Source organism: Pyrus communis, chromosome 6, assembly GCF_963583255.1.
Source record: "Pyrus communis chromosome 6, drPyrComm1.1, whole genome shotgun sequence".
In the NCBI taxonomy this organism is placed as follows: Eukaryota; Viridiplantae; Streptophyta; class Magnoliopsida; order Rosales; family Rosaceae; genus Pyrus; species Pyrus communis.
In genome coordinates, this window is record NC_084808.1 from 13,317,835 (window position 1) to 13,332,809 (window position 14,975).

The 14,975-nt window shown below is 38.8% G+C and overlaps 2 protein-coding genes and 1 pseudogene across 2 annotated transcripts; all 3 read left to right on the plus strand.

The window, feature by feature from the left end:
• The first annotated feature begins 4,075 nt into the window (after positions 1-4,075).
• Positions 4,076-4,647, plus strand: LOC137737697 (mitochondrial import receptor subunit TOM7-1-like). Its single transcript, XM_068477241.1, has one exon. It carries the CDS (start codon positions 4,149-4,151, stop codon positions 4,368-4,370), a length of 222 nt encoding a protein of 73 aa, XP_068333342.1. The 5' UTR covers positions 4,076-4,148; the 3' UTR covers positions 4,371-4,647.
• A 2,224-nt stretch (positions 4,648-6,871) lies between these two features.
• On the plus strand, positions 6,872-12,705 carry LOC137736066 (methyl-CpG-binding domain-containing protein 2-like; annotated as a pseudogene).
• A 1,060-nt stretch (positions 12,706-13,765) lies between these two features.
• LOC137736067 (uncharacterized) lies at positions 13,766-14,362 on the plus strand. The gene is made up of 2 exons (XM_068475405.1): positions 13,766-14,023; positions 14,078-14,362. The coding sequence occupies exons 1-2, from the start codon at positions 13,766-13,768 to the stop codon at positions 14,360-14,362; spliced, it is 543 nt and encodes a 180-aa protein (XP_068331506.1).
• The last annotated feature ends 613 nt before the right edge of the window (positions 14,363-14,975 follow it).

The window sequence follows — 14,975 nt, forward strand, 5'->3', positions numbered from 1 at the left end:
CTCGGGCAAGTCCAGCGCGGGCAACAGGCCCGGACTGGCAACTATTGGAACTTAATCCTATGCCAAAGTGGCGCCAACCCATTCGGACAATTGGGCTAAGGGGAGCCCGTGGGAGATATCAGGCGCAAATCCAAGCCTCGAGTGTTTGAGGGAGAAGTGATGCAAGGCTGGCATCAGTTATATTATAAAAAAAAAGTTTGCGACAAATCTGTGCAAAACACGTGCACGTGGGAGGGGGGTGCTTACCCGACAACATTTCAGGCAGCAAGGCTCGTGTGACAGCCCACTCAGTTGATCCAATAGGCAATTACTATTCATTTCAAGACTGAAGATACAATAGGCAATTACTGTTCATTATAGGTAGTTACTATTCGCTTGAGGGGATTAAATTGCCTATTGCCATGGGAAGCCTTTACATATTGGAACTGATGTTCTTGTGTTTAGCTGCAACGATAACTCAATTCCAACCCCTCACCTCTTTTTCTTTTTCTTCGTTTATTATTTTATTATGTTGCATTAGCAATATTTATTTTAATTTGGTACATTATAAATACCCAAAGATCAAAATTCAAAAAAGACTCTAGGTTTTACAAACCCTAGGAGAACGACTGGTACTCTCTTATAGAAATCTTCAATTTCATTGATTCAAGTTGGTCCCTAGCTTTAAGGAGGGAGACAAAGACTCCGAGTGGGTCTAGGGGTTCATGGTGTGGAATAGTATCCAACCTTTCTTTACGCGGTGTGTTTGTTTTTATGTGTGAGGGTGTATCTGGTTTGAAAGGACCTTAGGTACAATGAAGGATATGTTTACAAAGTTTTCTGGTCGTTTCACAATTATGAACGATGAATAGAAAGTAGTATTTGTGGACAAACAGGAGGCTCTCACTTTGAAATCCAATAAGGTGCTTCTTGTGGGGTCTGTTCTTACCTAGAAAGCAGTGAATAAGGAGGGTTTTAAATAACAGATGCGAAATCATTGAAGACCCAAGGCTAATGTTTTGATATTTGAGTTGGAAAATGATAGATTTGCATTTGGGTTTAACTCTAATCGAGAACGTTCTATGGTACTAAAGGGTGGACCGTTGCTTTACAATAAGCAAGTGCTGCTAGTTCTCGAATAGGCTAATGATGTTTCTAAACCGTTGGCTATGTCGTTGTAGTTTCAGGAGTTTTGGATTCAGATAAAAGGGCTTTTATTCTATTATATGACCAGGCAGATGGGTATGTTCTTGGGCAGCATATGTTCACTGATCAAAGCAGGATGGATGAACAGTTTGGTAGTATTTTACGTGCACGCGTGAAGATTGATGTTACTAAACCATTGCATTAGTGCATGTTATACAACTAAAGGGGTGAGTGATCGAGGTTGATGTTCGTTATGAGAAGCTACCTCTAACGTGTTTTCTTTGTGGCTTGATGGATCATGTGGATGAGTAGTCTGAGAGGTTTATAAGTGTTTGTCATGACAATCTTGCAAAATCGTATGGTAGATGGTTTCAAAATGATGTATTGGGCAAGGATTATAGAAAACCTGCAGGAAAAAAGTTTGGCCTTGGTCTGACCGGGGGATGGTCCATGAAAGCACTTAGACCTCATACCTTTGGTGTGAGGCTATTGGCTACAAAACGTAAGGTGTTTGGACCTGTAGCTCCTCCACATGTGAAGCCTATTGGCTACAAGTAGGTTTTCGTTCTGAAGTGTAATAAGAAGAAAGAAATTGTGCATTTCAAAGCTCGTCTTGTTGCGTAAAGCTTCTCACAACGCCCCAGGATTAACTATGACGAAACTTATTCAACCATTATGGATGTGATTACTTTTCGCTATCTTATCAGTTTGGTAGTTTTCGAAAAATTGAGTATGCAGCTGATGGACGTAGTAAATGTGTATCTTTATGGGGATCTTGATATAGAAATTTATATGAAAGTTCCCGAATGACTTACATTGACTAGATCAAATATTTCCAAACCCCAAAGCACGCTCTTAATTCGACTGAGGCGTTCGCTCTACAGTTTGAAGCAATTAGGAATAATGTGGTATAACTGTTTGAGTGAATACTTGACTAGTCAAGGATATGTGAACAACGAACTATGCCCTTGTGTGTTCATTAAGAAGTCACATTCCGGTTTTGCAATAATTACAATTTATGTCGATGACACGAACCTCATCAGAACTCCTGAAGAGTTCGAGAGAATTGTCACACACCTTAAGTCAGAATTTGGGATGAAAGATCAAGGAAAGACTCGATACTTTCTAGGCCTCGAGATAGAGCACCGTTCGAATGAATCTTAGTACGTCAATCGAACTACACCCAGAATGTGTTGCGCCACTTTTCCACTTTAACGAGGATAAAGCGAATCCTTCGAGTACTTCTGTGATCGTTCGATCGTTAGATGCAAAACGAGATCCCTTTCGTTCGAATGAGGATGATAAAGAGATTTTGGAGCCTAAAGTTCCTTATCTAAGTGTGATAGGCGCTTTATTATACTTAGCTTAATGCACTAGACTTGACATCTCCTTCGTTGTTAATCTTTTGGGAAGATACAGTAATGCACCAACACGCAGACACTGGACTGGTGTTAAAGACATCTTCCGTTACCTCAAGGGTATCACGGATTTGGGCTCGTTCTATCCCTATGGATCCTCGAATAATGCCGCACCCCTTTATCTCTAGTCGATTCTTGCCTTGTTGGTTATGCCGAAGCAGGATACTTATCTGATCTGTACAAAGCACGCTGTCAAACGGGTTATGTCTTTACCGTTAGAGGAATCAGAATCTCTTAGAGGTCAACTAAACAAACCTTAGTTGCCACTTCGTCTAACCATGTTGAAATTCTTGCCCTACATGAAGCAATTTGGGAATGCTTCTGGCTGAGAGCAGTTGTGGGCCATATTCGAAGCTCATGTGATCTTTACCACGTCATTGACGTCTCGATGATGATCTATGAAGACAACGTAACATGCATCGAACAGTTCAAGAAAGGTTACATCAAAGGAGACAACACCATGCACATTGCGCTGAAGTTCTTCTTCTCACATCAACAACAAGAGCATCAGAAGATTGAAGTCACACAAATCCGTTCACACGACAATATGACCGACCTCTTCACCAAATCACTACCAAATGCGACGTTTCAGAAGCTTGTTTAAGGAATAAGTATGCGTAAACTTTCTAAGTTGTAACACTACTAGTTCTCTTTGGAATTATGTCAAACTCATGGAGAGTTTCCTGAAGTATACTTACTTGATCTTAATGTACTCTTTTTCCTTACGATTAAGAGCATTTTTCCCACTGGGTTTTTGCTACCTAACAAGATTTTGACGAGGCACCCACCTTGGGTTGATCATATCCCTAATGACGTTTCGTAGACGTTTCATTTGACTTTACATTTCTCACGCATTGTTCCTTAGCCTAGAGGTTTTGTCCATACTTGGGTTTTACCATAGTCATTGGGTTTTTTTGTGAGACTTGCTTCCATATGCAAGTTCCTACCTTATTTAAGAATAGTGTGTTCCTAGAATCAGTGTCGACGAGTTGACTTCCTTAACTCTACATGATGCCGAATCTACTTGAGTATTTACACACTCAAGGGGGGTGTTATAAATTTCTTATTTAAGTGTGATTATGTAAATCCTAAATTTGATTTGATTCTAATTATTATTTCCTATTAGGATTTGTATTCCTTGGAGGAGAAGGATTTATTCCCTCCATTATTACTATAAATAAAGGCATTGCGTAGGTGGAAGAACACATCCTCTACACAACCCTACAAACATATCTCTTTCTATTTTCTATACGCCGCCAACCCTCTTTCCCTTGTCAGTTAAATATATGCCACAACAATAACTAAATTGCCATGTCTTTTAATTTTGTGTTAGCTTTGATGAAAGGGTTAGAACAATAATTTTATGGAGTTTTGGTTCACAAAAAGAGTTTTATAATACGTAGTCGCTTAGATGATTTAATTTTTTTTTCTTTTGTGAGAGAGAAAGAGAGAGAAAAGAAAAACGACGGCTGTGATGCACGCTACACAACAAGTGGTGTCTGGACACTTGTTAGGGCCCCAACCCCCAAGCAAGCTGATCAATATAATTAGGGTTTGGAGAGAGAGAGGCGCGCAGACTCACACGAGCTCCAGAAGAAAATTTCAATGGCGTCGAAGATATCTCTGAAAACCAAGGGCAAGACTCCGGCGAAGGGCTCCAAGGGCTCGGAGGAGCGCTCGGTGGCTCAGTCCGTGAAGGAGTGGAGCACGTGGACCATGAAGAAGGCCAAGGTCGTCACCCACTACGGCTTCATTCCGCTGGTCATCATCATCGGCATGAACTCGGATCCCAAGCCGCAACTTTCCCAGCTGCTCAGCCCGGTCTGATCTGATCCGGGTCGGATCATTCAAATTCCGTGGTGGGTTTTCGGTATTGTCTTTAATGGGTTAATGGGTCAGTGCCTATTTGTCGAATCTACATGTTCTGGTTATGGGTAGGAGGTATTCGGGTTGAGTTATTTGATTTGAGGAATTTTATGTATGCTTGCTTAAACTGACGAATGGGCACTTTTCACTGAGGATTTTGCCTTTTGTTGTTGGATTTATGGAATATATACAGTTGGGGTTTCTGCTTCCTAATAATTCAATTTGATTGCAATTTGAAGTGTATGATTCATATTGGGTTTCTTAGTTTTGTGTAATGTTATTTCTTTCTTTTGCGAATTGGATTGCTCTCTCCTGCTCTTTCGTGTACAATTTGATTGTCTGCCTTTTCTGTTTGGTATTTCTTTGATTAATTTGTGTTGAGGTTCATAAAGTAAACAATTTGAGACCTCGCATTGGCGTGTGATTCTGTGATGCTATTTTTCGAGAAATTGTTGTACTATCATTGAGTAGTCTTTAGCCGAAGCGTCGTGATTTGGGAAAGAAGTTCCAAGTTTATTGACTTGAATTATTAGATTACCTGGGAGCTCGACATAAAATCACCGGAATTGAATTCTCCACTATTCGACTTAGCTTAGGTAGTCATGACAAACTGTTTTGTGTCACTCATGGCTTGTGGAATAGCTCGAGTTGATAATCAATACTCACTTATAGGGAGAATAAGAATTTCTCATAAGCCGCTAATCAATTGGAATAGTTCAAATTGGTCATTGCATTGTTAATTAGAACATCTTATAAGCATCTTTGTAGCAGTCATTTCTTTCAGGGTAAATTGTTGTTTGGTTGAAAAGCGGCGAGGAACCATTCAAGGAGGAGATCAAGGCCCTTCCTCAAGGGTGATAAACTTTGTTTAACAAAGTAGTGCTTCAAGAGGCTGGATTCAAATCTTTATCCTTTGTATTTAAAGTTTGAAAAGGTTCATTATTCATTAGGCTTTGAAGAAATTGGTTTTGGATTTGTTTTGATTTCTCATTTATGCCCACCCAGTGATTGGGAAAAGCATGGTGTCGTAGCAGTCACCCATGGCATCAACGGCCGATTGAGCGCGAAAAAAAATATATATATTTTTTTTCTTTTTAAAGCTGGACCAAAACGGGAAAAAAACTACGACATCATCTTTTTTTGTTTTTTACCAGGAGGCCTTTAATATAGGCATAATTTTTTTAATTCATAGTCAAAATATCTATGCCTTTAGAGATTTTAATAAAGTTTTCCCTACAATTTTGTTGTTACATGTATTATAACTAACCATTTGTTTGTGCCAAAATTACAAGACTGCCACTGACACGGAATTTCTAAATTCTTCGGACACAAAAAAGCACAAATTTAAATTTTTAGTAAAACAAAATTACCTACAATCTAACATTGTGGATGCCCTTCACATATATTTATAAAATTAAAAAATTAAAAAAAAATGTGATGATACTCTATTTTTTACAATAGTGAGAATAAGAGAATTGTTTCGTTTTGTTGTACAAAAAAAAGACATAGGGGTTCTCTCCTCTTGGGATAAGGGTAGTTCAGCTTAGGTTGACATTGTTGAAACTCATTGTCACCCAAGTAAATAAGCAAACCAACCCACCACCCAAACCATTCTTAGGTAGGTTGGGTTGGGCAAGTTCCATAGTTTGGCCTTAATTATTTTTTCTTGTTTCAAATGTGAGTATCAGTGATAAATATTCAAGGTCCATGTCATATTCAGCCTAAATCATTTGGATTTTGTAACCCCTGGATCTGAAGTCGGTGAAAAAACTATTCACGCTCGACGTGTGAGTAAAAATTAAAATAAAAACAATATAAAACTTCTCTTAAAAAAATAACCTGAAAATCATTACAGGTTTACAGAAAAATAATAAAACTCTCAAATCCCAAATTTAACACAATCTCAGCTTGTCTAGCTCTTGTCTTCCCAAATAACTCATCTGTAAAATAAAAAGTGAGAGATGAGCAACAACCATTGTAGGACCAAATTCTACACAGGCGGTTCCTCTAGCTAGAGTGAGTGATTCCAGTAGATGTGGTGGGCAGTAAATTATTATTATTATTATTATTATTAGGGTAATGACAAGAAGACCACATTTTTAAACCAAATTTGGAAACCAAAAGATGTGGTTATAGATGATTAGATTATGGGAAATTTTATTTGAACTCATATAACCTCTTATTACACCCAACTTACTCTCTACACCCATATAATTTTTAATTAAACTATTGATATCTTTTTAAACCCAAATTTACTACCTAAATCACCCTCACAACCCAATCCAATATGTAAATTTATCTTTACAACCATTCAAAAAATTAAAAACCATAAAATTCATTACACTTTTAAACTTACTGGGTTGACAATATGTAATTGTTGCCAAAGTTTCATTTGCCCAATAGATTAAAAGACTACCTTGAGTTCCTATTTCTTCTAATTTCTTGGTTCATAGCGCACAACAATGGCAACAACTCGTTTCCCCTCGTTGACAACTTTGTTGCTACTGGTCCAATACTCTTGTATATATGTACCCATCTTAAAAATAGGTTCAGTAGCAGGACAAGCCAACTTCAGCACAGACCAGGCTGCCATTCCAATACATATACGTATCACGTATGTGTTGGTTTTTCAGGATTTCTAAACTTGATTGGCAGTAAAGATAGGGGAGTGGTTGTTTGTGCAGGCTAATGCTCTAAAATGTCATATTCTTGTTGTTGTCTTCAACATGTCCTCTTTAATAATTTTGGCTCTAACCCTAAACAATTTAAGTGGTAGTTTACCAAACAATATATGCCAACATCTTCCAAGCATTCAGGGGTTACATTTGCCACGCAACCAATTTGATGGAGGGTGAACATAGGATAAATACTATAGAGTGTTTGATTATTGAATTCACTTTTAAAGTTTATGTTGGGTGTGGAAAGAAGTTATATAGGTTCAAATAAAATTTCCCTTAGATTATTATTAATTGTTGATTAACGTGGTTGTTTCTTATTAGTGACACGTCATTTGGTTTACAAAATTATTAATATTGTTAGAAGAAATGGTGGTGGTTATGGTGGTGCTTTCAATTCTAACATTTCATTGAAAGATGACAAACTCTTTGTTGCTCTCAATGCTCATCACGCTCTATCTCCTACCCAGTTGTGTTTTTTCACTCATTTGTTATTTTGAATTTTTGATCACCCAATTGTTTATTTTGGCTGAATTGAAAAACTCAATTGGTTGTTTTAGGAGGAATTAAATTCCTTTATCCTTTTCATGCTATGTCGATATTGGCTATTTGTTTACTATATGAAATGGGGAAAGGGAATAGAGAGAGAGAGAGAGAGAGAGAGAGAGAGAGAGAGAGAGAGAGAGAGAGAGAGAGAGAGAGAGAGAGAGAGAGAGAGAGAGAGAGAGAGAGAAAGAGAGAAAGAGAGAAAATGGAGTAAGAGAGAAGTGTGAAAATATGCTAAAGATAAGGGGTATTTTCGTAACTTACACTTTTAAGGAAACAAAGCCAACGATGTCATTTTTCATATATATATATTGTTGTAGGCCTATTTGACAGAACTATTCTAAGAGAATAGAGAGGGGGAGGCCAGTGGCAATAAGACAGAGAAGAGAAAGATTTAATTGTGAGGTGTGTGTTGTATCATCCCATTGTGCCCTTATTTATAGTCGTAGGATATGTTAAATCCTTCCCCTTTTATGATTACAACTCTAATAGGATAATAACTACTAAAGGGAATATTCAAAGATATCCCTAGATACACTAGGATTTACACAATCACATTCTTATTCTAAATACGACTACAACACTCCCCCTTGAGTATGTAAATACTCAAACAAAACATCGCATCAGATATTCAGCAGTTGAGGTAAAACAGTTGATGAAGTCAACGGCACAATGGGCGAATGCAAGTCTCAAATATAAAGAAATTATGCATTGGTAGTAAAACTCACAAAACGTCGCTATGGTAAAACCAAAGGCAGGTGAAAACCCATAGACTAAGGAGAAAAGTGAGAAGTATGCATAATGTCTAAAACAAACTTTAAACAAGACGAAAGTAGTGAACTCAATGGAGTATGATCATCCCAGGATGGGTGCCTCATCAAAACCTCGTTAGGTGGCAAAAACCCAGTGGGAAAAATGTTCCTAATCGTAGGAAAAAGAGTACATTAAGATCTAGTGAATATGCTTTAGGATACTCCCCTTGAGTTAGATATAACTTCCAAATAAGAGAACTACAATGAATTCAACTTAGATAATTTATGCATACCAATTCCTTGGACGAGCTTCTGAAAAGTAGACTTGGGCAATGACTTGGTAAAGAGATCGGCCAGGTTGTCTTGGGAACGGATTTGCTTGACTTCAAAGTTCTAATGTTGTTGTTGCTGGTGAGAATAAAAGAACTTTAGCGCTATGTGCTTGGTGTTGTCTCCCTTGATGTATCCCTTATTTAACTGTTTGATACATGCTGCATTGTCTTTAAAGATCGTCATAGGAAGGTCAACGACGGATGTAAGACCACTAGTGCTTTGAATATGTTCCTTGACTACTCTTAACCAAAAGCACTCACGCAATGTTTTAGGCAGGGCGAGGATCTCAGCATGGTTCAAAGAAGTCGTAACTAGTGTTTGTTTCGTAGACCTCCAAGATATAGCGGTGTCTTCAATGGTAAAGACATAAACCATTTGAGAATGTGTACTATGTGGGTCAGGCAGATATCCAGCATCTGCATAACTAACTAGGCAAAAATCAACCCAAGAATCAAGGGAGGTGGTGGCTCCTCTCGATGATTTGTGGGTGTAAAACTAGCCCAAGTCCGTCGTACCCTTAAGGTAGCAGAAAATGTCTTCAACACCATTCCAATGTCTGCGTGTGGGCGCATTGCTGTATCTAGCCAAAAGATTAACAGCGAAGGAGATGTCGGGTCTAATGCATTAAGCCAAGTACAATAAAGCCCCAATTGTACTTAGGTATGGAACTTTAGGCTCCAAAATCTCTTCCTTATCCTTCTTTGGACGGAAAGGATCTCGCTTAGCATCTAGAGTTCGAACGACCATAGGAGTACTCGAAGGCTTCACTTTATCCTCATTAAAACGTCGCAACACCTTTTGGGTGTAGTTTGATTGATGTACTAGAATTCCGTCCGAACAATGCTTAATATCCAAGCCGAGACAATATCGAGTTTTCCCAAGATCTTCATCTCAAATGTCGATTTCAAGTGAATGGTAATTTCCTCAAGCCCTGCGAGAGTTTCAATGAGGTTTATGTTGTCGACATAAACTGTAACTATTACAAATCCAAAATATGACTTCTTTATGAACATGCATGGGCATAATTCGTTATTCACATAACCCTGACTTGTCAAATATTCATTCAGACGGTTATACCACATCAGCTCGGATTGTTTCAATGAAAGTACTTTTGGAACTAGTCAATGGAAGTCTTTTTGGAACTTTCAAGTAGATTTCCATATCTAGATCCTCATAGAGATACGCGGTTACCACATCCATATCTAGATTTCCATATCCTTTTGGAACTTTTTATGACGTCCATTATGAGGGAATACATATCCTCGTAATCAATCCTAGGGCGCTAAGAGAAGCCTTGCACTACGAGGCGTGCTTTGTATCGCACTATTTCATTCTTCTCATTACGATTCCTCACGAAAACCCACTTGTAGCCTGCGGGCTTCACATGTGGTGGAGTATGAGCTAGAAAACGAACACTGCAATGTAGTGTCTGAATCCAAATGTACAAATGACATGTAAGAGGCGTGTGAGTGATGGAAAAAACAAAATCAGGAAACAGACACAGCATTGGAGTGTCTAATCCGTAAAACTATGAGAAATTGAGTGTTAGTTGAAGTGGATGTCAGCTGTAGTGGCAAGTTTTATATTTTTTTTGTTTATTTTAAATGCATTTAAGTATCACAATACGTTATTGACCTATTTACAATTAACATAAATATTATTAATCTATTGTTAATATCTTAACTTTTTATTGATTTTTCACAAAATCACCCAATATATAATTTGATTTTAAATTTTGCGGTTAATTTTGAAAGCATAAGTTGAGCTTATGAACATAAGGAGGACAAAGGAGATATTTTCGATAAAATCACCTGGATTATATCTACAAGCACATAACAAAGGTATTTCTCCATAAAAATTCACTTTCTAAATAAATTCAATAAAGTGGTGCATGCACACCTGAATGTCATAAATTTTACAAATTAGTTGTCGTTTTGTTTGTGGAATTCTCTCTTCATTTTTCCATCATCTCACCCATGATAGAGCCTCCAATCACTGGATGATGATGATGAGTCCCTGTCCTCACCGTCGACCCTAGGATCTACTCATTTACTCATAACCACCGTCCCTAATCGATCCTACTTCGCCGCCTTCATCATCATTCCTAGCAGATCTCTCGTCATCATCCTTGTAAGAATGAAACTAGATCCGGGTCTGTATAAATCTTCCATTTTTTCTCACTGGTTTTTTATTGCAGGAGGTGTTTGAGATCTGCTATTTTCTTTTTTTCCCAATGGATTCTCGGAATTTCTGTGTTGTTTCCATGGATTCTCGAAATCCCTGCAAGATAACGTTCAAGAAACTCACAAGAAAAGAAGAAAAAAATATGCCCCCTCAAAACGCCATTGACGTCCATCTATCTTCATTTTCCTCTTTCTCGGGTTCGGATGATGAAACCCTTCAAACCCATTTCCAACCGAACAAGCTGGCGCATCACCTTGCAACTGCAGCAGCCAATGCCAATGCCGCGGCCATAGTGCATGACAATGCTAACACCTCAATTTCGTCTCTATTTGATCACCTGAATAATCTGGTGTCATTTCCATGGACATATCCGTTTAATCATCCACCTACAGTTTTGTCGTCTGTTGGCGTTTTCACTGTGCAATGTGCCAATTGCTTCAAATGGAGGCTCACTTTGTCGAAAGAGAAGTACGAGGAGATTCGGAGCACATTCTCGAAGTGCCCTTTTACTGTGAAACCGCACGCGAATGGCAGAATTTTGTTTCTTGTGATGACCCAAAAAACATTACTCAGGATGGAAGCAGGCTCTGGGCCATTGATAGGCCCAACATTACTCAGCCCCCGCCCGGGTGGCAATGATTGCTGAGGATCAGAGGTGAAGAAGGCACCCGATTCGTAGACGTGTATGTAATCTATGATGCAACATTATCATATTCATCAGCATTGCCAACATGCAACCTTGTTTTGTGACATGCCCATTTCACTATTTTGTGTATTTAGGTACTATGAATCGCCATCAGGCAAGAAGCTTCGCTCTTCGGTGGAGATCCAGAAGTACGTTTTTGTGATTTTTGCTTAGTTCAGCTTGAATTTCACAATATCATTTGGTTGACAGCTAATTAGCTATGTTGGTTTTGATATTTTCAGGTATTTGCTTCAACATCCTGAGTATCTAGATGCAGGGGTTAACATGTCACAGTTCTTATTTGTGACTCCGAAGCCTTTGCAGGAAAATTATGTGAGGAAGCACCCTGCATATTTGACAAACTCTGCTGATACTCCAAGACTTCTTGCACCTGGTGACGAAGGTATGACATTATGAATTCTTATGCAATGTGTGCTTATGTTCTTTTAGTTGCTTCATTCTAAGTGTGGCTTATGTTAGTGTTTTGCATCAGATCTTTATACAATGGCATGTTTAAAACCAAATTGTCGTCCTAATGAGTGGAAACGCTTCCACTGGTGCCCACTTGCTCAAGACTAAAGTATCTGTCAAGAAAACTAGGGAAGTGTTTGTTGGAAGGCCTTATGTATTTTGTAATATATTTTGGTTTTGCATTCTAGTGATTTACTTAATAGCTATGGTCTCTAAGGCACCTCGATAGAAAGCATGGTCAGTTAATGAGTTTGGAAATTCACACTTGATAATAATGTTGCAAAGTGTGATGTCATTTCCATGTACTGTTCATTCTGTTCCTGCATATCTATTTGGTTTTACGGAACTTTTTTGCTTCTTGGACATGACCGATACAATGACAATTAGTATAATGTAATGTATGAAAATGAGGGAGGGAATAAAGACTTTGAAAAAAGACCTTTGATTTTGGATGTCCTAGTACTTCAGGGATGGTATCTTTCATTGCTTGCACAAAAAGAAATAATGACACAAAACTAATACTATTGTGTCTGTTTGCAGTAAATCCGGTAGCATGGGTTGGTCCAGCTAACGGTCCAGACTTGCAACCTCGTCGGCTAACACTCCCTCCTCTAGAATCAAGGGAACCTCTGTTTGATCCTTTGGTTTGACTAACAAAGAAGCGAGCAACGAACTCCAGCATCAAAGACTTACAGGGTTGATCCAAACATTAGCACATAGTCAAGTCCAGAGGGGCCTGATCAATCTTGAAACAGTACTTATCTACACAACTCCGTCCAAATCGTCCTTGTATGGTGACTGAATGTTCATTTAGTGTTTCCACCTCGTTTTGCTTTTTAGTACATAGTTATATACACTATATCTAGAGAAGAATGGGAAAGGTTTCCAACTCATGTGAGGAAGAAAAGAAAACCGAATTAAAGTTTTGTAGGCTTGATTTCCTGTGATTTTTTTCTTTTTTTCTTTTTTTTTCTTTTTTAAAAAAAAGACATCCATATTGTATCAGCCATGTTAGATCCAAAGACAAACAAATTCACGTGTAAATGGATGGCGGGTATTTTTAGATGCACTTCAAAAGTGGCTTATGAAAAGATTTTCTGCTTTATGCAAGTATACCAGGTTTTTCATTTTTTCTCCTATTGAATTGACAAAGTCATTGAGCAGTCAATCCATCTTATTCAAGATTTTAATGAGTCAATCTTAGTCCAGTAAAGTCGGTAAAGTAGGCAAATATATACCTACTCTCCTTTAACAGGCAGTATTATCTACTTAGGCCATCTCCAACCGAGGGCTGGCAGGAGGGCTCGTTTTAGCCCTCTAGCCCTCTAAGATCCTCTAAGATATTAATATTGTAATGAACAGTACAAGGCCATATTTGCCTCCTTCTCCAACCGAGGGCCAGAGGGCTCGTTTTAGCCCTATCACAAAAAACCATCTCCAACCTAGGGCCAAAGGGCCATAAGGCCAAACACAATTTATTATTTAAAACTACAACTTAAATTCAAATTCAACGGCTAAGTGACGTCAGCTAGCCGTTGGATTTGAATTTTTCTTTTTCTATAAATAGGGTGGATATTGGGCTATAATTCACACATCTTTGAATTCAATCTATTTCAATTCAAGTTTGCAATGAATTCCAACTTTGGATCCTCTTCGAATTCCAACTGGGGGTCCTCATCCAATTCCAAATTGGAAGCAAAATGGGCATAAATGAGACGAGAATATGAGTTATCTGATGAAGAAGTTCAAGTAAGGCGCAACAAACAAAACATAGCAGCAGCCATGGCTACGGCCATGGTGTGTCAGCCAACTGAGGAACAACCTCAATGGGGTGGCTCTATTGCTGGTCGCTCTTACAAACCACGAAACAGAGAAATGTCACATGCCAATCTAATGAACAACTACTTCAACCCCAACTCGGTGTACACAGAAGAGGATTTCAGACATCGCCTCCAGATGAGTTGTCATGTCTTCGAGCGTTTACTTCGTTATGTCCAGTAGGTCAATCTATACTTTCAACAGAAGCGGGACAAAGCAGGCCGCCCTAGTTTCTCACCTCATCAGAAGGTTACTATTGCACTTCGAATGATGGCCTATGGCTCCCCAGCTGATTCAATGGATGAAACCCATGGTATGTCTGAGTCTACATGCCTTGATACTCTTGAACAATTATGTGACACAATTCTTCAGGTTTACAAAGACGAGTACCTTCGCGAGCCAAATCAAGAAAATCTGAATTGGCTCATTCGCAAAGCTGAAGACCATGGGTTTCCAAGCATGATAGAGTCATTAGACTGCATGCATTAGGATTGGAAGAACTGTCCCACTAGATGGCAATGAGGCTTTAGCGGAAGGTCGAGAAAGCCAACTGTTATGTTAGAGGCGGTTGCCTCATATGACACATGGATTTGGCATGCTTTCTTTGGAGCCCCTGGATCCCAAAATGACATTATAGTTCTTGGGCATTCACCCCTCTTCAATAACTTGATGGAAGGTAAAGCACCTCAACTTGACTACTACATCAACAACCGTCAATACAATACGGGGTATTACTTGGCAGATGGCATCTTCCCAAAGTGGGCGACACTTGTCCAAGCAATTCCAAACCCTAGGAATGACACAAAAATAGTTGTTTACCTTACACCAAGAGGCATACCGGAAAGATGTTGAGAGAGCTTTCGGTATTCTACAAGCACGGTGGAAGATTATTAGCGAACCGGCAAGAGGGTGGAGTCGAGAAAATTTGGACTCCATCATGATGTCTTGCATCATATTACATAATATGATAGTGGAGGATGAGCAAGATGGGTATATTGATGGAGAGTCCGATGACGACCAAGAAGATCCAAATAGGTCAAGAAGGGCTCATGCAAAAATATATGATGGGCCTAATTTGCCTTTCAATCCAAGAACTAGTAGT